The sequence below is a fragment of the Eupeodes corollae genome, chromosome 2 (assembly GCF_945859685.1).
Source record: "Eupeodes corollae chromosome 2, idEupCoro1.1, whole genome shotgun sequence".
NCBI classification, from domain to species: Eukaryota; Metazoa; Arthropoda; class Insecta; order Diptera; family Syrphidae; genus Eupeodes; species Eupeodes corollae.
In genome coordinates this window covers 102,778,133-102,802,742 of record NC_079148.1, presented here as the reverse complement: position 1 = coordinate 102,802,742, position 24,610 = coordinate 102,778,133, and the positions used below count along the sequence as shown (strand labels likewise).

Sequence of the window (24,610 nt, the reverse complement as noted above, 5' to 3'; positions counted from 1 at the left end):
GTTCACTAAGTAGTTCAACCTTACTGGAACTGTAGACGCCACCGCCGATTTCATCTCGGGAATTCGTCCGCTGTCGTCAGGATAAGGAGAGGTGCCTTAGTGGAAACATCCTCTTGTTTGCTGCCCCCAAAAACTTTCAAAACTTGGGTTAGAACCCAATCTTCATTTGAGGTACTAGTCACTCGATGTTCACAGCGGGGGGTGAGAGTAGGAGTTGATAAACAGAGGTAAGTTTTGAGCAAAACCTGTGGACGCTTGTGTCCTCTTGAATGAACAATATCTACCATTTGAACATTTGAATACTTCAGTTTAGCTGTTTTTTGTTTTGCAAATTGCTTAAAGCATTGTTAATCTATGAATCTACAAATAAATGTAACATTAGTCTTAAGTTCAAACGTTACTTTGTTTAACGAATTCAATAAATAATCTTTCTTCTTAATCTTAAAATCTAGAAAAGAATCGCATTTTGTTATTAATATTCCAACACAATTAATATTAGAACAAACAAAAAAGTTGAAAACCGCCTTGAACTCTTGTGTTAACAAAATATTGTGTAGTGTCCGCTTGCGAACAAATCTTGCTTTCGTCCACGCTAGGACTACAGCTAATGGCGTTGTGTTTAATTGTCGAATGTCAAGACACGACAACTTAAAAATGTCACTTGCCCAAATAGCGAGATATTTACATTAAAAGGTCTTATTGAAAGAAATTCTATGGTGAATTATGGATCTTTTAAATTTAGGCTTTTCTTGTTAATCTTAGGTTAGGCAAATTTTCTTCTTAATTATTCATGGGCCCTTCTTCTTCTTCTGTTTGTTTAAAATGAACTGTTATCAATCAGTTCGATCAAACTCTTCGTTTAATTAACATGATACAAAATGTTGTTGGGATATTCATCACTTTTTATAGCACAGTTGAGAAAACTTTTTATTTCTTTTAAAGATTGTAAAAACTGTCTTTAAAAATCAATGCCTCGATCCCATAAAAAAGACTAAAAAGCAGAACGATGTTAAAGTATTTATTTTAAATGCACCTAATAACAATAAAATACTTGTTTGCAAAATTGTTTTTATTTTTATTTTGTTATATTTAAGTCCCATTTGTTACGACTCTTTTTTAAGACTTTTCTTAAGTAAAAATAATATCAAAGCTTTAACTCGTCTAACGACATTATCAGTCCCTTGGGACAGAACAAAAAAAAAATCCTTTCATAAACCTTTTTCTTTATACTTTTCACCTTTAAGGACCAAACGAAAAAGAAATCACCTCTTCCTCTCAAAAGATATTGAGTGTACATGTGCGTGTTCCTTTTTTTTCTTCGTATTTTTATCGATTTTTCATTAAAATCTCAAGCCAAAACATATTAAAAAGTCCTTTGCCTTTAACAAAATGAAAACAAAGAAAAAAAAAGTAATTTATTCACTCTGAAAGTCATTTCGATAGCACTGGAGCTTTATTTTCTTGTTGAGTTTGAATTTTTAATTACCTTACGCTACGCTTTCATTAAAATTGCCGTTGCCGCTTTCCACCTCATCGTAATTTGCGCCTTCATCGTATTTCTCGTCCGTTAATAAGAAAGTTTTGACAACCGAATATTTTTTTGTTTTATATTTATTATAAGGTTCACGTGTAGGAAAAATATTCCTGTGTTTTTCTTATAATACTTTGTCATCCTTATTTTATGAGCTTCACAAATTTTATATGTCTCCTTTCGATGACAAAACAGAAAAACAAAAACTCAAACTCCAATATATCCCGCTCGAAGGACCAAAACAATGATTGACTTTTAAAAACAGTAGATATAAAGTATCGGATACAATTAACCTTTATCCAAAGACAATACATAGCATTTCAGGTGTAAGGATCACAATACTGCGATATGCTTTATACTCGTAGTTAATACCAGTACAACAGGTGACCTTGGCTTCAATCAAGTACATTGTATGTACTTTATCTTGGCAGGACTATCTTGCGAATTATCATAAATAAGAAACAAACGACCAGGATTCACAATGAGCTCATCTTGTTTAACTCATTTTGGCAATAAATAATTTCATCCGCAATAGCTGTGGCAGTCAAGCGTGCACCTTTTTAGTCGCCTGAACGAACAGATATTAAGAGCTCCTTAAAAGGATACTAATAAATATTACAATTCTACCTCCCTTAAAATAGAGAAACAAAATGAGAAACAGTGACGATGGAAAATGAATGTCCTTGCTGCTATCGAAGACGCCGGACGTAAAACGCCCAACACCCATTGCCCACCCTTACACAGACAGTATGCCTTACCACCATAGAAAAATGAGGAAATCTGTGTGAATCCTTTTTCTTCTGTTCTTAAAGCAATATTGTAAAAAGGTATAAAGGCATAGAGACGACGACGACAACGTACATACACCCAATATTCTTTTTCTTCATCCTTGACTCCCTTTTTAGATGGGTCCTTATAAGATTGAGATAATTTTTTTTTCGTTAGGATCGATTTCACGGGTAGGGAACAAATTTTGTTCGAACCCTTGTCAGAAGCTCTATGAACCGTTAAGGATTAATAGCACCGATGGTGGAAATTTATGCGAATGAACGGAAAACTCCTCGCCTTTTGTAAAACCTCCTTCCTCCCACCTCTTCCCCTAAGTTCATATCATAAACTCAAATTGCGGATGCAAAAGCAAAAAGAAAAAAGAACAAAAAAAAAAACGAATGGGAAATTAATCCGCAATCTAACTTACTTGACAAACAGCCACTATAGCTTTTAAAGACAGCAAATCTGGAATCCGTCGTATTGATTCCGCCAATTTGCACCCGATTAGCGCCCGAGTCGATGACGTTTTGCATCAGGGGTCGAATGGCAATTGGTGCCAGTGGCACCTGTTCACGATCGATTAGAAGTGATGCTTCGGTACCGTTGCGCTGATAGTAGATAGAATGGCGGGCTCCTTTAAGGAAAGTCCGTTCAATGTGTGCCCCCACTGCTGAGCCATCTTCACGGTCCTCCTCGAATAGTAAATATCCTTCGGTATCTATTGCTACCATAAGATAGTAGCTACGTTCGTTATTCGTCTGGAGTAGCAGCATAACACGATTTGCACGTTTCAGATCGGCACTCGAGAAGGCCAATTGTAGTTTGACGTAGTCGACTTTACCAGTTAATTCAAATTTTCGCTGCAATGTTGATTCACCACTGAAATCAGCACCCTTCTCTTCCATACAGAATTCTCCAAGGAAGCTAGTGTGCTCACAGTCGCATGTGGATTCTTGTTTGGCGAAATTCTCCTTACAAAAACCACCATTTTTGCAAGGCTCGGCATCGCATTTTAGCTGGCAGCTGGGGAGAACACCTTCAAGAGCTGAAAATAATTGGGAGAAAAAATAATGATAATTTAATAAGAAATGAAATTCAGGAAGATATACAGTGGATAAAGGTTGAGAATCAATCAGAGCAGTATCAGAAATAAAATATAACAGAAAAAGGTGCTTCAACGGTGAGTGTCTAATTGGCAAAAAATGAAAAGTTACGAAACACTTTAAGCTGTTTTAAACTTTTTTAATTTTTAGTGGGATAGCTTTCCATTTTCTCCTAAATGCTCGGTGTCTATTAAAGACAGATGATTTGGACAGTTAAGATAGCAAAAATTGCAAGGGTGAAGTTGCTTGACTCTTCAGGATAGGTTACGGAGATTAGCACTCTTCGTAACTGATAATCAATGATAACTCGTTGACGACTTTTGGCTATTGTACCCGGACAAGATTGGTTTTTAGAATGTGAGGACGCTTCTGGACACAGGAAGTGAAGGTCCGCACATTGCCAATTCCTCCAATTAGAGAGAGATATAATTTTGGTTATGGGAGAACTCAATGCTAAGGTTGGTAGTAACAACAACGGGCTAAGGTATGTGATGGGTGATTGCGGAGTCGTCAATTGCAATGATAATCGAAAGAGGTTCATTGACTTCTGCAACGCCAATAGCCTTGTGATTGGTGGCACTATGTTTGAGCACATAAAGTTATCTGAGTGTCAACGGACAGGCAAGAGTAACCGAATTGAGCACTTCACGATAAGTCGACGCTTTAGAAGCAGTCTTTTGTATGTACGAAACAGAAGAGGCACCGATATGGGACTTGCCCGTGACCACCACTTAATGATATCTACCCTAAGAATACGCACAGCTACAGTTCGAAGATCCCCAAATTCAACACCGCCAGACTAAAGGATCTCACGACCCGTCAACAACTAAGGAACCACCTGTCGCACGAAATGAGAACAATCAACAGCACAGGACATGACGACATCGAACACCATTGCAATGCTGTGAAAAACGTTGTCATTTAAGGTGCTGACAGAATAGTCGGTCAGAAAAAAGCTAGCAACAAAACTTGGCTTTCAGAAGAATCATGGGCAGGTATCAACGAAGGAAGACAGAAACGAGCTGGAGTCCTCGTATCGCATGAAAAAGAGAGAGGTTCACCGCAGTGTGCGTAACTACATCAACGCATTGGCGCAAGAAGCAGAAGATGCTGCAAACAGTTGCGATAGCAGGAATGTTTACAGAATAACCAAAGAGCTGACGGGTACACACACCTCAAAGCAACCCCTGGTGAAAGAAGTAGACGGTACTGTGATAAGTTCGGTGGATGAGCAAGTCAGAAGGCAGAAAGAACACTTTTTCTCGGTTTTAAACCGAGTGTTTGCAAACAACGTGCAGACGATACCTTCTGAAGCGCATGAAAAAACTAATCCCCGAATCCGCACCACACCTATCAGTAAAGATGGGACCACCGAAAGCTTCCCCCATGAGTGGAAGAAGGCAATGATCGTCAAGCTTCCAAAAAAGGAGATCTTACAAAGTGCGAAAACTGGAGAGCAATTTGCGTTCTACCAGCCGTTGCCAAAATAGTAGCAGAACTTATACTGGAAATCATCAGTGAACACCTTGAGGCCACACTCGATGCCGAACAAGCAGGATTACTGGCTGGATCATCCTGTATTGATCATATTAACACCCTGTGGATAATTTTGAACAGTGCGTTGAATATCGATCACCACTACACCTGCTTTTCATCGACTCCGAGAAGGCTTTTGATAGCGTTGACAGGGAGCATATCTGGTTGGCTTTGCGGAGGAGAGGCATCCAGGAAAAACTAATTGCTATTATTAAAGCAGCATATGATGGATCCAATCGTCTCGTTTTGCACGATGGTAGGTTGTCAGATGATTTTTAGCGGAGTCAGACAGGGCTGTATTCTTTTACCAATATTTTTGTTCATAGCTATAAGCAATGTACATTGTACAGCCCGAAGCTTTGTCAGGTAGCAGAGGGATCCAGTGGACTTTGACAACCTATATAAAGCACTTGGATTATTTCCTCACAACCGGTAGAAGAAGTAGAGAGCTTTCAATAGCTTGGAAGTGTCGTCTCAATCGAAAGCGGAACCGGACGAGACTTCATCTGTCACTTCGGAAAGGCAAAAGCGGGGTTCGGTATGCTGTCGAAAATTTGGAGAAATAACGCTATCAGCTTAAGAATTAAGCTACGACTGTTTCGCACAAATGTTGAATCTGTGCTTCTTTTTAGGTGCAGCACTTGGACGGTTACTTCAGCTATAACAAGAAAGCTGAAAACCTTTATAAATAACATCCTATGGATTTTTTGGCCAAATCGTATTTCAAATGAGGTCCTTCCTAGAAGGAATCTATATAACCTATATTACGAAGTCGTAAGTGGCAATGGATTGGACATACGCTTTGAAAAGGTAACGACTGCATTGCATGCCAAGCAATGCAGTGCAATCTGCTGACACAAGAAGGAAGAAAAGCTGGACGACCAAGAAGCTCATGGCGCAGCGTCACTAGGCAAGAGTTGGAAGGAGATGAAACACATGTCCGAAAACCGTAAAAGATGGCACGAAGGCGTAGTAAAGTCCCTATGCCCATTAAGGGGTCCCCAACGGACTTAACAGGTCTGAGGACCTAAGTAAAAATAGTGCTTAAAATTCACTGCAAAGATTTCAAATGAATGCAGGGACTTCAAGTAAGAGCAAAAGACTCAACTGATTGCAATCAATGGATTACATTCAAAGGATTGCGAAAAAGATTGCAATCTTTTCAATGTCAAGTGATTTTTGTTTCCAAAATTTGAACTTTCAATTTCTAGATAAATTCAATAAATGCAATCTTTTAATTAAAGTCATATATCATCTAATTCCTCAAAGATTGTATTCTTGTTAATCAACAACTTCAAGTAACCCAAATCACATAACAACATAGAACCGACATTTCAAAATCCAGCTCTGCACAGTTTTAGCTTTGCATAATTTTCCAAGCTTTTTGTGTTTCATAGAAATTCCTTGAAACACGTCAAATTCATTAACTTGACAAGTTACCTGCTACTTAGTGGTGAAATAACCCATGTAATTAAAAACTAAATTACTAAAACAAAAAAAGAACTCACCATGCGCAATATTTCCTTCATTAAGTTCAGCCAAGTCAATTAGATTATCTCCGATTTTCAATCCTCTCACACATCCAATGTACCCTTGCAGTTCTGGGAATTCAGTGTTTGTTCTTAGCAAATTTGCTGGATCATAGCCACCAATGTTGAACTGGAAGTAGTCTGTTGGGGGAGCTGGTGGACGATGTGGTGATAGAACTTCTGCAAAGAATTAAAAATATCTCCACACATGAACACAATTCGTACACATACACACAAATAGATAGATAAATAGTTTGGTGTTTTCAAAAAAGACCATCCCCATCAGTCTCAAAACTAAAACCCTTCAGCCATGAGCATCACGTACCTTTTTCTGGATTAATCCATGGCTTATTGGCATATTCATCAAGGAGCAATGTTCCCTTCTGCACTGTCACACTACGCTCGTTGACATGCATCACAGTCTTCTGTGGACTTCTAATTATTGCCACCTGGATGCTTGTCAGACTACTGATGCTCTCATCGACAACTGTGAGATTCACTATCTCGTCACCGTAATTATAAAGAAAGACAATCTCCTTGCCCTCGCTGATAAACAAGTGTACAAAGTTGTTGAAATGATCGTTGGCATACAGGACCAACGAGTGTTTGTCGTAAGTACGTAAATTAATGAGAATATCCTGGCTAAGAATATTCTTGAGGATGACTCGTTTGTCTTCGACTGAAGCATTCGTACTGAGAAAATTGCGTTTAAGGAACGATTCGCGGTTGATGAATGTCAATGCCTTTTCGTTAATGTCTGCAAGTAAAATTTTACATATACTCATACATACATATAATCATTTCAATTTAATTGCTGTCAAAAGAGGATAAATTTACTTACTTGTTTCACAGAATTCACCCAGGTGAGCCCATGGATTACTGCAGACACACTGGAAGGTACTCCAGAGTTCCTTGCATTCGGCTTTATTCTTACATGGTGAAGGAACGCATGATGGCTTACAGTCTTTTATTATCTCTGACAGATGCACTGACATATAGCTGTAGATGTCAAGGATCTCACCGTTAACTACCAAACCACGGAAGCATCCTATGAGTCCCTGCTTCACTATCAATTTCTTTAGCAGATCCCTGTACATTTGCATCGTTGACGGTCGTCATCGTCATCGTCATCGTCATCGTCATCGTAGTTGTCGTTTTAGTATTTTTATTTTTACGTTTTGTGGTTTCAAGTTGTTGGATAAAATGGGGGAGAGAGAAGAAAAGGATACAAAAAATTAGAATCAGAAAACTTAAAATTGCAATGAATGTGAATAAAGAGAAAAGGAGTGAGGGGAAAAAAATAAAATGAATTCGTTATATGTAACATCGTCGTCGTTGTCGAGGAAAACTTATTTTTGAGGATGACGTAAATTTGTTTCAACAAAATTTCCATCAAGTGTCGTCTCGTTGTTATTTACCTGCACATTAAGGATATTCTATGAGCTTTGTAGGGGTGTGTGTGTGATGGTACTCTATAAAGTATCTATCTACGATACGTACACTCTCTTAGTTGCATAACGTCATGCAATTTAATTTGTTTTTGTCAACAAATTTTTTTCTTTTTTATTCTTCTTATTTTTCTTCTAAAAGGACTAAGTGAATTTGAATGCAGATGAGACAGACAAAAATGCAAACATTTTTAAAAGACTACCGTGTGAAAGGTAAACACACCTTTTAAGTTAAGAAAAAAATATATTTTTTAAGACATCTTTTCGGTTTAGAGGAGGCTTGTTAATAGAGGCATTCAATTTTCAAAATGAGGAAAAAATGATAAAAATAGACGTAGACGTTAAGGTTTTTTAACTAGTCATTTTAAAATAGGGTTAAAGTATCATTAGGAGTTATGAAAAGAATATTGTAATTAGATAAGTAGGGACATAAACGTTCTTGAGGTACATTCATTTATTTAGTTAAATCAAAATCTTTTGATTTTTGGGTTCGTATACGAATATCTCAAAAACTTTACATGACGAAGTACACTTTCAAATATATTCAAATTTAAAGGATCAGGAATTAATACTAGTATAATCAAATACAGGCTACCTTACATTTTCGGTTAGGTTTCACCACAGAGATTAGTATCCCTCTCATCCGAATTATCCGAATAGTGGTAGATCTCAACTAAGCTCATTTGTTAACATTGATATATTTTTCAAAGTATCCATATAGTTTTCGAAAAACTAGAAGTCTTTTTGGGGGAGATAGAGGATTATCACAACAGGTATCGTCAGGTCCTCAGATCTGTAAGGGGCATAGGGCCTCTACTACGCCTAAGCGCCATCGTGTTGGGTTTCCGAAGATGTGTTCTAGCTCCCTTCAGCTCTTGACTAGTGACGCTGATTCCGCTTCGTCTCTCCTGCGCCATGTGCTTCTCGGTCGTCCAGCTCTTCTTCTTTCTTGTGTGAGCGGATTCCACTGCATTGCTTGGCCTGCAAAGCGGTCGTTACCTTTAAGAAGCGTATGTCCAATCCATCGCCACTTACGTCTTCGTATTATAGTCTATATAGTCTATAGGTTCCTAGCGGTTTTTTTCTGAAAAATCCTTAGGATGCTTCGAAGACATCTATTTACGAAGGTCTGCGGCTTTCTTGTTATGGCTAAAGTAACCTTCTAAGTGCTGCACCCATAAAGAATCACGGATTCGACATTGTGCGAAACAGTCGTAGCGTTGTTTTTAAGCTCATAGAGTTATTCCTCCAAATTTTTGGCAACCTACCGAACGCCGCTTTTGCTTTACTGATGCAGCACATGATGTCTTGTTCGGTTCCGCCTTCGTTTTAAACGATGCTTTCAAGGTATTGAAAGCTCTCCACTTTTTCCACCGGTTGCGAGAAAATATTTATTTGAGTGCATGGTAGAGTTCCGAAGCTGATCATTTTTGTTTTTCCGGAATTAATTTTCAGCCTCACAAGTTCTGCTTCTCTCTCCACACTTGTTGTCATTTGATGGAGATCCATGATCCTATGAGAGAGTAAGCAAACGTCGCCTGAGTAATCCAAGTGCTTTAAATAGGATGTCAAATTTCATTGGATCCCTCCACTACCTGACAAAACTGAGCTATTTTGGCAACGGCTGGTAGAACGCAAATTCCTCTACAGTTTTCGCACTTTGTAAGATCTCCTTTTTTTGAGAGCTTGACGATCATTGCTTTCTACCACTCATGGGGGAAGTTTTCGGTGGTCCCGGCTTGTTTTATGAGCGGTTGAAGCAGTTCGCTTGATGACGTTGGTGCTGCTTGTAAAAGCTCTGCCGGAATTCTATCATGACCTACCGCTTTGCCGTTCTTAAGTGCTTTAATTGCGGCAACGATTTCATCTTTACTGGGAGGTTTCGGGGATTTGTTTCTTCAGGCGCTTCAGAAGGTATCGGCTGCACGTTGTTTGTTCTTTCTACCTTCTGACTTGCTCATCCACCGAACTTATCACAGTAGAACCGTTGAGATTATACTTCTCCAAATTGTATAACGGCGATGACGAATCGAATTCCGCTGTATGGGAGATAGAACCACTCAACCTCGGCGACGCAGATCAACAATTCCGCTTATCGACCTTGACGAAGTGACGATAGCTACATTTAAACTTAAGTCAAACAAAGCTGCTGGAGCTGAAGGCATCGCTGCCGAACTATTCAAAGGCGATGGCTTGGAAAGGAGCATGCACCAACTCATCTGCAAAACATGGTCAGAAGAAAGTATGCCCGATGAGTGGAATCTCAGCACAGTTTGCCCAATATCCAAAATAGATCCTCTTAATTGCGCCAACTACAGAGGCATCAGTCTCTTGAACATTGCTTATACGATATTTTCTGCCGTATTATTTGAATGTCTGAAGCCGTTCGCCAGGAAGCTGATAGGTCCTTATCAGTGAGACCAAATAACAACATTACAGCAGATCTTTAAAAAAAAAACAGCAACTTCAAACCGATACCCACCATAACTTTATCAATGTTAAAGCCACATTTGACAGCATCAATAGGGAAGAGCTCTGCGGAGCAATGTCTAGTTAAGGCTTCCCTGTCAAACTTATCCGTTCAAAACGACGATGGAGAATGCACGCTACTATATCGAGGTCGGAAAGGATCTGACCACATTTAATATCAAGAAAGGTTTTAGACAAAGCGATGCAGTCTCATGCAACTTCTTAAACATCGTTCTAGAACGGATTGTGCAAAACTCAATCGTCAACAATAGGCACAATCTTCCAAAGGTCCATCCAATTAATCGGATACGCAGATGGTATTGACATAATTGGAAGATCAAAGGATGAAGTCAGTGGAGCATTTTTTGAGCATTGCGACGGAAGCGAAGAAGATGGGTTTAGTGGTAAATGAGGGCAAGACCAAGTATATGCTGTCATCAAAAAAAGACATTGAACAACGACGTCTTGGACAAAATGTCAACATCGACAGCTATAACTTTGAGATAGTTAAGAACTTTGTCTACCTAAGCACCGCTATAAACACAGACAACGAAACCAGCGCTGAAATCAAAAACAGAATAACTCTTGACAATCGCTGCTAAAGTAAAGTCCTCTCTCGAGCATCTAACACCACCATCTACAAGACACTCATCATCTCGGTTCTCATTTATGGCGCTAAGACCTGGACCCTGTCAAAGAAAGAGGAGAACGTCTTAGGATGCTTCGAGAGAAAAATTCTTCTAGTGATTTTTGGTACCGTATGCATAGATGGAGAAGATATAACGACGAACTGTACGGGCTGTACAGCGACACTGACCTAGTTAACACAATTAAAGTCTTACAGCTTAGATGGCTAGGTCATGTAGAGTGAATGGACATCAACGCTCCAGCCCAGAAGGGTTTTAAATCCAGTCCCGAGGGAAAGCACAGTAGAGGAATACCGTCACTCAGGGGGCAGGTTTGTGACTTTGAAATTAAGGACAGCTAGCAATGAGCAAGTTGGCTGGAGACACATGTTGCTTGAGACCCAGGTCAGCCCCAGAGTGTAACGCCACCTGTAGCAAGTTAGTAAGGAAGAACTCCTTCTCTCAAACAAAGTCTTAATTATGTTAACATCGCCATGTAGCAAAAACTACATCCTGGGTTTACCGATAAGAGGTTTTGTTCTTAATTTAGAAAACGAGTATTTTTTTAAGATATCAATTAATGTTGATTTTAATATAAAAAAGAACGCCATCAGTTATACCAACTTTTTCGCATTTTTGCAGCTTTATGTCCTCGATAGCGATTTAAAAAATTTCTAAACGTGTGAAATTACAAGATCTTAGTGTTCAATTGTGATCCAAGAAATAACACACGATAACGTTATAGGCATTTGTATCTTTAAATTCCATCCGTCTAAATCAATGATCATAAATTGTTTGCGTTATCCATGATAGTGGCACAAGCCTTTCTTCGAATAAGTAAGCATATTCTAATCACACTGCCATTCAGCTCCCAAAAACTTCACCTTACGTTGACAAGTTGAGAATGAAGAGGTCTTTTAACTATCAACCTTAGATTTTCCAAGCCCTAAATGTTAAGTTCAGGTTTTTAACGAAGCCTAAAATGTGAAAATGAGACTCTTCACTAAAGACGATTTTAAACAACCTTGTGTTTCTTGTGTTAAGTAAACTTTAAATGCCTTAAAACATAAGTCTTTATGCAAAGTACGATGTTATGTCGTTTATAGCACAAACATGAAGCGTTTATCTATCTTAAGTAATGGCGTGCTCAATACTTGTCAATTCTCATACAAATTTCGTTAGTAAGGTTTGTAAACTTTCGAATTTCCAAAAACATCTGCATACAGACATTAAAAAAAAAACTAACCAAACAATATTAATTTTGTAAAAATATGATCACAACCCAAATCACTCACCATTAAGAACATTTTGCTCATAGTTTTATTTTTGTTGTTGGTTTTATTCAAATATTGGAATATCCTTCAATTTCAAGCTTAATATACATATCTCATTTGCTGACCTCACATCATGTCCTCCGAATTGAATAAATTGTCTTTCTCCGGTACACTGCGGCGTATACGCAACCAAAAAATAGTGAACAAAAATAATATAAAAATCATATGCTCACCATATTCACCACGATGAAGAATAAATCTCAGTGAGCTGCCATATGTGGCAATGGTGGTGTTGGTGATGGCGACGCGGCACGGTGGCATGGCCAGCGCGAGACGCGACAGCAACATGCCACGCGGGGATCTGGACGTCACACAGAGACTTTGGCATATGCATAGTTTTGCAGCTGCAGCAACATCGTACACACAGCAAAAGAGAGAGGGACAAGAGACGCCCGACGGACAACACATATTCACTCAACCACGCTGATCGTAATTACATTATTTTATCCTTAAAAAGGACTTTCAATAATAATTACATCGCTGAATGCATTTGAGGTTTGGGCTTACACGCGAAAACACCGTTCTGCAAACTGAAAACTGAATGAGCGCTTAATTGCTTGTGAGGGCATTAAATAAATTTTTAATAGCTTCGCACTTTTCATGTTTACATCCCTAATAGGATTTTGTAGTTGTAAACGTTGTACCTATAGCAGAAGCGCTAGCGCACTGTTTTCCGAGGGTGTATTGTGCTAGAAGGACATAAACGGTGTATGGTGATGTGTGGCGTTGGCGTTGGCGTGACGTGGCGTGGTTGCTCTATGAGTGTGACATGAACGAAGTTAGTCTCTGTGCTGTGTCAAGTATACGCTAGAGGTTGGAAGTAAGTGTGGGCGTGGGTCTGGGTAAATGTTGTGTCCCAAACCTCCAACGGTGAATGTGTGCTTTCAAAAAGTTGAAAGGACAATTGGGTAGTGATGATGATGGTGTTATTGTTGTTGTTGTTGGTCCTGTGTCAAGCATCTGTTCAGTAATATACCACTTGGACATACACATTCACATCAGACCTTACTTCATCACACTATATTCATACATACATATATAGTCCAGCACATTTATACATATTATGTTTTGTGTATATATTTTTTTCACCGTTTGGGATAAATTGCACGGATTTTATAACGTTTCTCGACGGATCTACTCTAGTGAGGATCCTGAATCAGCAGATACTCAGGAAATAAATAGCAGTAAACTGGTGATTTTAGTACGTATAGTGCTAGTACCACACGCGCGTTGGAATCGGAAATGGAATTGTTGAGGGTGGTAACGTGTGTAGTGTAACTATGATGGGGGTTAGTGTAAAGTGAAGTGAGTAGTTCACTCTTTCTGACGAGTGCTTTGTGCATTTATATAACTTAATTCTATTTTATTTTCATTTTCAGAGTTTTAATTTTGTTTTGTTATTTTTGTTGTTGTTTTTTGCACGGTAGTTAGTTCAACTTGCAAATTGGCATTAAATCGTTAAGAACTTTTTCTTTCTCTCCATACTCTCGAACTCACTACTCTGTTTACTGTAGGTACCTACTGTGTACTCTTCTCACCGTCTCTGTTTATTTTATAGTTTACCGTTTGAATTTTAAATACGTGCAGTTAAAGTTTATTTCACAGTAGTTAACAGGATTAGAAATAAAGGTGTTATGTTGGATACTTTTATGGCACGGTAACGGTACACGGTACGGCTCACAGTAGGGTGATGGCTATGTTGGCAATGGCGATGGATAGCGGTGTGAAGGATAATCAGGTAATCTGACGGATTGCTTCTCTTCGGTTAAGGGTTATTTGTTGTTTGCAATTAAGAACATTTATTGGAATATTTAAGATTGTTTATTTTTTATTTAAGAGTAGATAAACATTTAATTATTGAGTGACAGGTTAAGCAGGGTGATTTTAGGTATAATTTTTTTTTAACACAAGAACAAACTTTATAACTTAAAGGGATGTAATTAAGTTATTCAATACAGTTGTTGTTGTTTTTTTTAGTTTAATTGCAAACAAAACTTATTATAGAGGTAAATGTTTTTTTTTTATATGCAGGCGTTTGTCAAGTAGAACCCTATAGTTGAGTGTTGTTTATTCAAGTATTAAGAAACATATTCCGAGATCATGGAAAAGCTGATTAATTATCAGCTCAAGAAATATCTTGAAGATTGAAAGCTTTTTCATGACCGACAATACGGTTTTCGTAGCAATAGGTCCACTGGTGATCTCATGGTTCATCTCACCAAACAGTGGAGAAAATCTTTACATCGCTTTGAAGAAAGTAAGATTATTGCACTTGATATTTCAAAAGCATTTGATAGGGTTTGGCATCAGGCTCTCTTTCTTATCGAAAATTAGGGCTTTCGGTTTTCATGAATCCCTCCTTCATTGTGTTAGTAATTACCTTTCGAATCGTTCAATACAAGTTTTATTGGATGGATTTAAGTCTGAAAAGAAAGAAAGGGCTCTGTTCTATCTCCAACACTCTTTCTCATTTTGATTAATGATCTCCTCTCATATTCATATTCGTTTTCAGATTCTTCGGGTGTGAAACCGCGTGGAATTTAATGCTTCAAAAACCCAATGCTGTCTTGTATCGTTAAAGCGAGATACACCCTATTGCCATTATCCATAGATGTCGCTTGCATTGAGGAAACTGAACATCTTTTTATTCTCGGTATGTGTATCACCAACCATCTTGTGTGGAACGATCCCAAACATGATGTCGCCAAAAATGCTGCAAGATGTTTGGGTTTTCTAAGGCGATGCCAGAAGTTTTTTTATCCCTCTGATGTGGCTGTTATCTACAAGTATTATATAGGTCCAAAGCTTGAGTATAACTTCCATATCTGGTCTGGTGCTCCTGCAACTTAATTAAGCCTCTTGGACAGTATTGAACGTAGAGCATTTAGATTGAGTGGTGATATTACCATCATAAGATCTTTTACGTTGCTTGAACAGCTTCGAAATGTTTCTTGTCTCACCCTCTTTAACCGTTATTTTAATGGTTAATGCTCCAGAGAAATAGCCAGTTCCATTCCTCCCCTTAAACAGTTCAACCATAATACTCGAGCCCAATTTTGGTCGTACTGTCAAGTACAGAGATTCGTTCTTTAACTGTACTATGCGAATGTGGAACACCTTGCCACATGAACATCTTGTCTTTCCCATCCAATGCAATATTTAGGAATTCAAAATCAATGTGCACTGATACCTTCTTTCAACCCCTCTCTCCCTTTCCTATTGCTCACACTGTTTCTACATAATAAGGGAAGTATTATCCAGTTGAATGTGCGCTCAAAACATGTACTTCAGTCCTTGGTGATAGGTAAGGTTAGGTTAAAGTGGTTGTCCGTGATGGAATAGGACACATTTAGCCCAGCTTAATGGCCCATTGGGATACCAGATGGATTTTGAGGCTTTCTCTTAAGCTTGAAGAAACCAGTTTGAGTTACTTACAAAACGTAAAAGGTTGATTATGCTTGTATGATATTTAGATCGTTTTTGAGCTAGAGCAGGGCATGTACAGAGAAGGTGAAGAACTGTTTCCTCCTCTTCCTCGTCTAAACAGCTTCTGCGAAAGTCATTTGAGATTAGCCTAGGCGCTTGGCATGCATCGTATTAGGCAGTGCCCGGGTTTGACACCTATTATAGAGTTTATATGCTGTCTGCTTATAGATAGCAATCACCTTGATCGCTTTAAATCTAGTGTAGGCCAGATGTTTTTTGTGGTGATGTTTTTCCACCTGGTGTTTGCCTTCTTCATAGCGTCCTGCATTAACAATAGTTTACAAGTAGCGATTGGTATACCAGAATGTGCTAAAATTGAAAGAATAGATTGTACCGTTGCATGTCTCTTTGGCCCGGCCGGCATGCACCCAGCAAAGGTGAATATTAGACAGTTGTGCCATCTCCATTAGAGATGATCGACAATTATGGTCTGTTATAGTGTTAGTAGAGGCAGAGTCCAGAAATTTGATAATGACCTGACTATCTGAGAAATTACGGATACCAGATGTTGATATCATGTTTTCTGTAAGTCAGGACAAGACTTCTTTATTGCCAAAAGTTCTGCATGGGACAACCCTACAATGATTGGGAAAGCGGAATTAAAGACTAAATTTAATTCTTTTACAGTACACACCTCCACTAACCCCTTTTTTTTTTTTATTTTTCTGTATAAAAATGGATTGACTCGTCTTACAAAAATGCCCTATCCTCCCAGAAAGATGTAGAAGGTATAGAAATGTGGAAGTTTCTGTCGAATCGCAGTTGGGGGATGGTGTGATCTGTGTGCTTTGGAATTGATTCTTAATTACAAACTTCGTGTGAACTTTTATCAAACGGAAAGCTAGTCCAGTAGTAATGCTAATATTTCAACACTTAATCTTTTTGAATCCAATATCCTAAATGGTAACTCAAAATTAAAACCCAGTTTGCATCCTGGTCCTGATGGAATTCCATCTTTTATTTTAAAGCAATATCAATTTTTGTTAGCTTTTCCGCTTTTGGTAATTTTTAATAAATCCCTATTTACTGGACTGTTTCTGAACCCATGGAAGTGTTCATACGTAAGCCCTATTTACAAATCAGGCTCAAAAATTTAGTTGTAATTTATCGTGGAATTTCTATAATCTCTGCAATCCCTAATGAACAGCATGGATTTATGCCAGTTAAATCAACTTCAACAAATCTCATGCTTTATTGTAGATATGTCACTGATTTTTTTGAATATGGCTACCACGTTGACACTATTTATACTGATTTTATCAAAGCTTTTGACTCAATTTGTCATGACATTCTTATATCTAAACTAGAAGTTTTCGGTATTCATGGGTTGCTTTTGAAACGGATATCTAGCTACATTAATGACAGAACACAATGTGTGTAATTAGGATATTTTGTTTCAAGTATTATTAAAGTTTCATCTGGAGTTCCTCAAGGAAGTCACCTTGGACCACTACTTTTTAATATTTTCGTTAATGAAATCGCATTTCTTTTAAAAAATGCCTTATGTTTAATGATGAACTTGAAATATATCTTTGCATAAAAAATAGAATTGATCATCAAAATCTTCAAAATGATTTAAATATTTTATCCGTTCGCGTTCGGTGTGAAAGAAATTTGTTTTCTTTGAATATACAAAAACGTACTGTTTTTACTGCACATCGAACTTTGGTTCCAAAGATAAACAACAACCAAATTTTCAATCAGATTCTTGATCGCAAATCTAAGGTTCGTGATCTTGGAGTCATTTTCGATTCAAAGTTGTTGTTTTCTTTACAAGTGGCCTACATTACAGCAAGGGCTAATTCAAAGCTTGGTTTCGTTAAGCGAAACTACAATGAGTTCTATAACCCTTACGCTTTAAAATCAGTTTACATGTTTTTACTGTGTCCAATTCTTGAGAATTTTTCAATTTTATGGTCTCCCTCCACTTCTGTTAGAATAACACATATTGAAAGAGTGCAAAAGGCTTTTACAAGGATTGTAGTTAGGCAGTTAAAATGGAGAATTGACACTCCATCATATGTATCTAAGTGTACCTTAATTGGACTTGTTGTGCATGATGTATATATTTTTATAGAATTAAGTGTCCACCGGTTCTTCCTTACTTTGAGATCTTTATCCGGAGAGAGAATTGCCTTTACGTCATTTTCTTAATAATTTAAAACTTAGATACAATTATGGTTGCAATGAATCCTTTTCTAGGTGCATTAAACTTTTCAATTTTGTATGTAATGAACTTGATCTTTAAACAAACAGATTGTAATTTAAAATTAACTTACAAAATATTGTACATTAGTTTTAAGATAGGTATTTATTTAAATATACTTATTTATATATATATGTCTGTTGTATATATATTTTGTTATATTACTCATTGAATTTTTAGTAATCTGTAAGACATAAGATCCGTAGATGAATAGATAAGTACCTAATGTTTTTGTTAATCCACTATCACGAAGGTTTGAGGCAAATAGCAGATCTTTCAGCTATTTGTTTCCTAAATATATCAAGTAGAGTAGGGTGTCAAGTGGCGCAGATAGGGTCATTAGAATTATCACAATTGGTCAAGTATTTATCTACCAGTACCAAGAATCAAGTATTTAAACTGTTTATCAAGTACTTGAGTAATTGTCCAGTGCCTTAAAGTACTTAATTTTGTCAAGTAAATACTTAAAAAGCACTTTTCAAGTACTTTGGTAATTTAGTGCATAATTCTTGGTATTTTCAAAGAAGTACATACTTGACAATAGTGTTACATAATTTTTTCAAGTATCTATTAGTACAAAGTACTGATATTATTTATTTGTAATCTTCAGTTCTTAGTCATAAACATGAATAACTATCAATGGGAAACATGTCCTTGTTACAAATCATGAGGAGTTAACCAAAGTAAAACTGAACTGTTGCTCTTTATCACCAAAACTAAAGTACCGCCCTTCACGCTTCCTTGACTCAGCGGTCAAATCATATCATTGTCTTTCAGAGCAAAATATTTGGGAGTTATACTCGACCCTAAACTAAACTGGAAAGTAAATATTAAAGTACGGGTTAAGAAGGCCTGTGTTGTCTTCTACGCCTGCAGCAAAACTTTCGGCAAAAAGTGGGGACTTCAGTCGAAGATGATTTTATGGACGTACACAGCCGTAGTACGCTCAATCTTAACATATGGTTCGATTGTGTGGTGGCCTGCTCTTAGCAAAGCCTATAATATTAATAAGCTAAAGAAGGTTCAGAGAACAGCTTGCGTGCGTGGGCACCACAGGGGCCATGCGTACTTGCCCAACGGACGCCTTAAACGTTATTTTGGATCTTCTACTAATCGACCTTTTTATTAAATACATAGTTTCCTGGAGCGCTATTAGGCTGAAGGAATCAAATAGCTGGTTGTCAAAACCTTACGGTCACAGCAACACTACGAAATTAATTCCCTCAGATATTATCTCGGTAGACACTGACTACTGCACTCCTACTTTGAACCTTAGTAAGGGTTTTAAGGTTATTTTCCCATCCAGAGAAGATTGGGAGGATGACATCGTGTCGATAAGTTTCGACACAACCATCTTTACTGACGGCTCAAAGATGGAGTGCGGAGTTGGTTCTGGGATCTTTTCTGAGTCCCTAAATGTAGCCAAATCCTTTAGCCTTCCTGACTTTGCTAGCGTTTTTCAGGCTAACCTGCTGGCAATAAGGGAGGCATGTAATATACTTAAACAAAACCCAAACCTAAACCGAAATGCGGCTATCTTTGCAGACAGTCAGGCAGCTGTCAAAGCCATTAACTCGTACATATCCTCATCTAAATTGGTCCAGCAATGTCGCGATGAGCTTGCGAACCTGAATAGTAACCTCGGTGTCACCTTGATCTGGGTTCCGGGCCATAGTGGTATCGTGGGAAATAAACTGGCTGAAGAACTAGCCAGCCAAGGATCGGCCCTTAAAAGCTCACTTGCGGAAATGGTTAACATTCCTCTTGGTGTTATGAAGGGTACAATCTTTTCTATCTACCAAACTGAATCAAACCGAAGGTGGAGCAATTTACCCAACTGCATTATATCTAGGAAGATATTTCCCACCTATAACAAAACCCGTACAAACGATCTTCTATGCAGGCCAAGGCAAGACATAGCCAGGATTGTTGCGGTTTGTACCGGACATTGGCCTATAGGAGTTCATGCAGAGAAGTTGGGTATCTCTTACAACACCTTTTGCCGTAGCTGTAGTGACCAAAAAGAAAGTGAAACGATAATCCATTTCCTCTGCAAATGTCCTGCTTTGGCAAACACCAGAATGAAATGCTTTGGAAAAGCATTCTTTCAAGAGTTCGATGAGCTATCTGAGACAAAGATTAGAGACCTAACCTTTCTTCTCAATGCGACAAAATAGCTCTAACATAATAGCTATGAAGCTTCTCTATCAATCTATCCCATTCAATCAAAGGTCAAACGAGTTTTTGTATCAAAACGGCGCACTACAGCGGATCTCAGGCTAGGTTGCCTTGAGAACGCCATTTCTACCTACCTAGGCAAAATTTAAAAAAAAAATAATTTTCAAACATAACTATTTAAAGCCAAAACGTGCTACATTAAAGCATCTCGATGACACTGTTGCAATTTTCAAATTAAAATTAAACGAGATAAACACATTTCACGCATCCTCCTATTCCATGAGTATATAAAAGCTCAGTCTCTAGCAAACCCCCCAAATACATTTTTTCAAAATACTTATTAGCAATAATCTCCTTATTAATCCTGAAAATGAATAAAAATCATGAATGCGAAAATGAGCCAAACACCTATAGACAGAAATGAAAGAAAGACAGAAAAAATAGCACAAGTGTAAGGGAAATTAAAATATTTATCAAAAACAATTTCAATGTCATTGTTGTGTAAACAATTTGCCAAAGCAAACAATAAATCAAAAAGCAAGCGATGTGAATGTATATCATTAATCACTTTGGCAATGAGAAATACATTATAGTATATTCTGTGTCTAGGATATACGAGTAGGTGTCCTTGCGTCTCAGGCCCATCAGGATGGCCCTTATCCGCTTACAATTCAAAGGAATTCCTCATGATGCTACAAAATGATAAATATATTGTTTCGTTTTCGAATCACAAGGGGCTTCCCTCTATCTCACTCCCTTTCTGCCTCTTCTACTCAACTTCAAAAATAAACCGAAAAACCCATAGTGCGAGAAAGGCTCGTGCAATGTCTGACTCTGAACTGGCGTGACATTTGGCAGATAAGACAACAATATTTTCAGGACTATCGTCTCTAAGAAAAGAACATTCCATGTCTTTATACATATTCTTGTATCTTTAGTTATAGGAAAGTATTGGGACTTAAATTGGGAAATTTTTGGAATGTAAGTTTCGCTGTTATTTTCTGATACTTAGTTTTTTTTTTTGATGGAACGATATAAGAATAACGCTGTTATGTTCCTGATGTTTCTGATAATAAAATTAAAGACAAATATTTTTAGATGGGTTGAGCCTGGTTACCTATCGGGCTGGTATTTTTGTTTATTTGAGAAGATTTATAACAAAACCTGGGAAAACTTGTCTTCGAAGGTCTTTAAGTGGAAAATGTTTAATTTGTCGGTGACGGCTGATTTAAGTTACAAAATCACAATTTTAATATTATTGTGATACGAAAATTAATGGTTTTTGGTTAAGAAATTATAAAAACAAAACCTTCTCAAAATATCTAAAAGGCATTTAAACTTCAAGAATTTAATAAAAGAATTGATTTTCTTCTTAAGATACAATTCTAAATCAATCATAAGTATCATTAGAATTTATAATATTGAAATGAATGTGCAAATTACTTACAGTTCATCATTCAACCAAAAAAAAGTGCCATCCTTTCGAATTGATATTATTATTGGTCCAAAAAAAAATGTCAAAGGAATATTTCGTTATTAAAATGAAATATTTATTCAAATTTCAAAAACCAATATAAAAGGCGCGAAGGCGGTGGCGGGGGTGGCGATGGCAACCTTTATACTTCATATCAATTTCACCATAACCACTTTTCACTTTGATTTTGACTGGAAATTAAAGCTCAAAATCGAAATCAAAGCCATTTAAACAAAACTCCCCTAAAAGGAGGTAATATTTTGTTCCTTATAGATTTTCCATTTTGAATGTAATCTTTCATTTTTTTTGTGGATGTTTGATGAAAAAATCTTTAAGTGCATAGTAAATTATTCTAAAGTGACTTTATCTCAAAGTCTCAAGTTAAATCGCTTCGTCATTTTTTTTTGTCGAATGCAAACAAACAAACACAAAATGAGAAATGATCTTTTGGTCAATGATAATTAGAGACACAGCCGCTGGCATTAATGACAAATAGAGGAACCCTATGTGCGAGTACGTATACTAAGATGGATGTCCTTATCACAGTTGAACCGCACCAAACCAGCTGCGTCGTCGTCAGTCGTGGAATAGCATCAGCTTGACATCAGTAACGCCGTAGCGAAGAAGTGGCGGTGGGGAATGAGGCAGTGGCCTTGCTCGCTGCAGGTTCTGCAAAAACCAATCAAACCATCAATCAAATTCACAAATGGCTTCCTTCAGTAGTAGTATAGTAGTTGTTGTTATTCGGCCAACATTGTATACGTACAATCTCGCACCCCAAGGACACACGAGTGTAGCCATAGTCATCAACATTTGCTCAAACGACAATCCACAGGAGGAAAATTCTCTAGGAAGAATAAACATTTCCCATTGCAAATAGATTGGGCAAACAACTTTTGTGGCCACAGCTAACTATCCCTGATACTGATGCTTATGTAGGAGATGATAGGATAAATGGGGCTTGTTGGAATGAAACTATACATTTAAAATTTAGAAATCGTCCTTCAGAACCTTTTGTTGCTCAATCTGGTGTTCCTCAGCGGAGTCATCTTGGACCTTTTCTATTTATCCTGTCTAATAACGATGTTTAGTCATGTTTAAGCTCAAGTGAAGTTCTCATTTTTGCTGACGATATGAAGATTTTTAAAATAATAAAGTCCACTCATGATCGTATTCTTTTACAAGCCACATTTTGGTGTGGGAAAAATAGCCTTGCTCTTAACCCTTTAAAATGCTGGACGATAACTTTACTAAAAAACTAATCGGAAGTGTATTTGACTATTGCATATCACAGCATAGTATCGCGTTTTTACATTTAAAGATTTTGGTGGTCATTTCTATTCCAAATTACAATTAACACATCACATTAATTTTATTGTCAATAAAGCAAGTTCTATGCTTGGTTTTATAAAACCTTTACCCAGGCAAAGCAGTTCATTGATCTCTATGTTACTCTTTCTTAGTACAATTGTCATGCTCGTCCTTATCGTAAATATGCTTTTCAGGTCTGAATTTTCGAATAATTTAACTGACAACTTTTAAAACTTAACACGAAAACCTACAAACTTTTAAGCAAGACAAATCGACAGACGGGATGGGAAGTTATCAGTGTGGGTCGCATCCCAGCCCCTTTTTTTTTCTGTAATAGTTCATGTTGATGTTCAAGTGGTAGACATGTGCATTCAAGAGGAAACAAGCGTCCACATGTTTTTTTTTAGAGCCCACCTCTGTCTAACAACTCCTACTCTCACCTCCCCCCGATGAACATCGGGTGCCTAGTACCTCAAATGGAGATTTGGTTCTAACTCCAGTGGAAAGTTGTTTGGGGCAGCGAACGAGAGAGGTGTTTCCACTAAGGCACCTCTCCCTCTCCAGACGGCAGCGGACGAATTCTCGAGATGGAATCAACAGTGGGGTCTACAATTCCAGTAAGCTTGAACTACTTAGTGAACACCTTATAGGGCTTCTTCATATTCGGAGCCCAGGCCTGTAAGGAACGGTTTATCCGGCTCCCCATCCTTGGAGTTATACTAAGGATCTGATCCTCCAGGTTGGGGGTTGTTCCGTCGGGGTGACTTCCTGGCCAAGTAAAAAATACCTTAGTTGCGAAACACCAACAAGCCTGGGATACGGATGGATTCACTGTTGACAACCCACGCGAACGAAATAAGGAAACCGAACTTGAATGTTAGGTTCCTGGAATGTTAGGTTCCTTAACAACCATGTGCAGCCGATCAACTAGCAGAAGCCCTAAACTGTTGCAAGGCAGATATTACCGCCATCCAAGAAGTGCAAAAGGATGGACCGGGCAAACGCAAACTAAAAGACTGCCATTTATGCTACGACGACTGCTACCGAGTACAAAGACAGCGTCTTTTTGGGTGTGGATTTGTTGTTGGAACTAGACTCAGGCAAAAATCTTGAGTTTCAACAGTGAGAGCGAGCGCATTACGACAATCCGCATCAAGGCTAAATTCGCCAACATAAGCCTAATATGCGCGCATGCCCCAACAGAGGAGAAAGATGTAGACACCAAAGATATGTTCTTCGAGCTCTTGGACAAGACATATGAGCAGTGCCCTGGATATGACATTAAAATTGTCTTAGAAGATTTGAATGCCAAGCTAGGAAGAGGAGATATCTTTGGTGGCATAATCGGGAGATACAGCCTGCACGACACTACCTCCGACAACGGATTCAGGCTGATTGATTTCGCTGCGGGGCGAGACGTTCTGGTAGCTAGTAATCAGTTCACACATCTCAATATCCTCAAAGGGACATGGAAAGATCCTGATCAATCAACTTGCAACCAGATTTACCACATTGCGATCGACTGTGAGAAGTTTCGACGTAAGATGGCTACAATCGCAAGAGATTGCCATTTTCCTCTCCGATCGAGTCTCCAATAACTTTTTAAGG

General features: G+C 37.9%; 1 protein-coding gene across 4 annotated transcripts in view; it reads right to left on the bottom strand.

Annotated features, from left to right (window-relative positions):
- LOC129948485 (axotactin) overlaps nt 1–24,610 on the bottom strand; it is a 223,923-nt gene that overhangs the window by 52,655 nt on the left and 146,658 nt on the right. For all 4 annotated transcript variants that reach the window (XM_056059498.1, XM_056059501.1, XM_056059500.1 and 1 more), the window contains exons 12-15: nt 7,312–7,559; nt 6,796–7,227; nt 6,450–6,650; nt 2,730–3,347 (exon numbers count right to left, since the gene is read on the bottom strand). In XM_056059498.1, the coding sequence (XP_055915473.1) occupies nt 2,730–3,347; nt 6,450–6,650; nt 6,796–7,227; nt 7,312–7,559 (1,499 nt within the window). The remainder of the gene's footprint in view (nt 1–2,729; nt 3,348–6,449; nt 6,651–6,795; nt 7,228–7,311; nt 7,560–24,610) is intronic.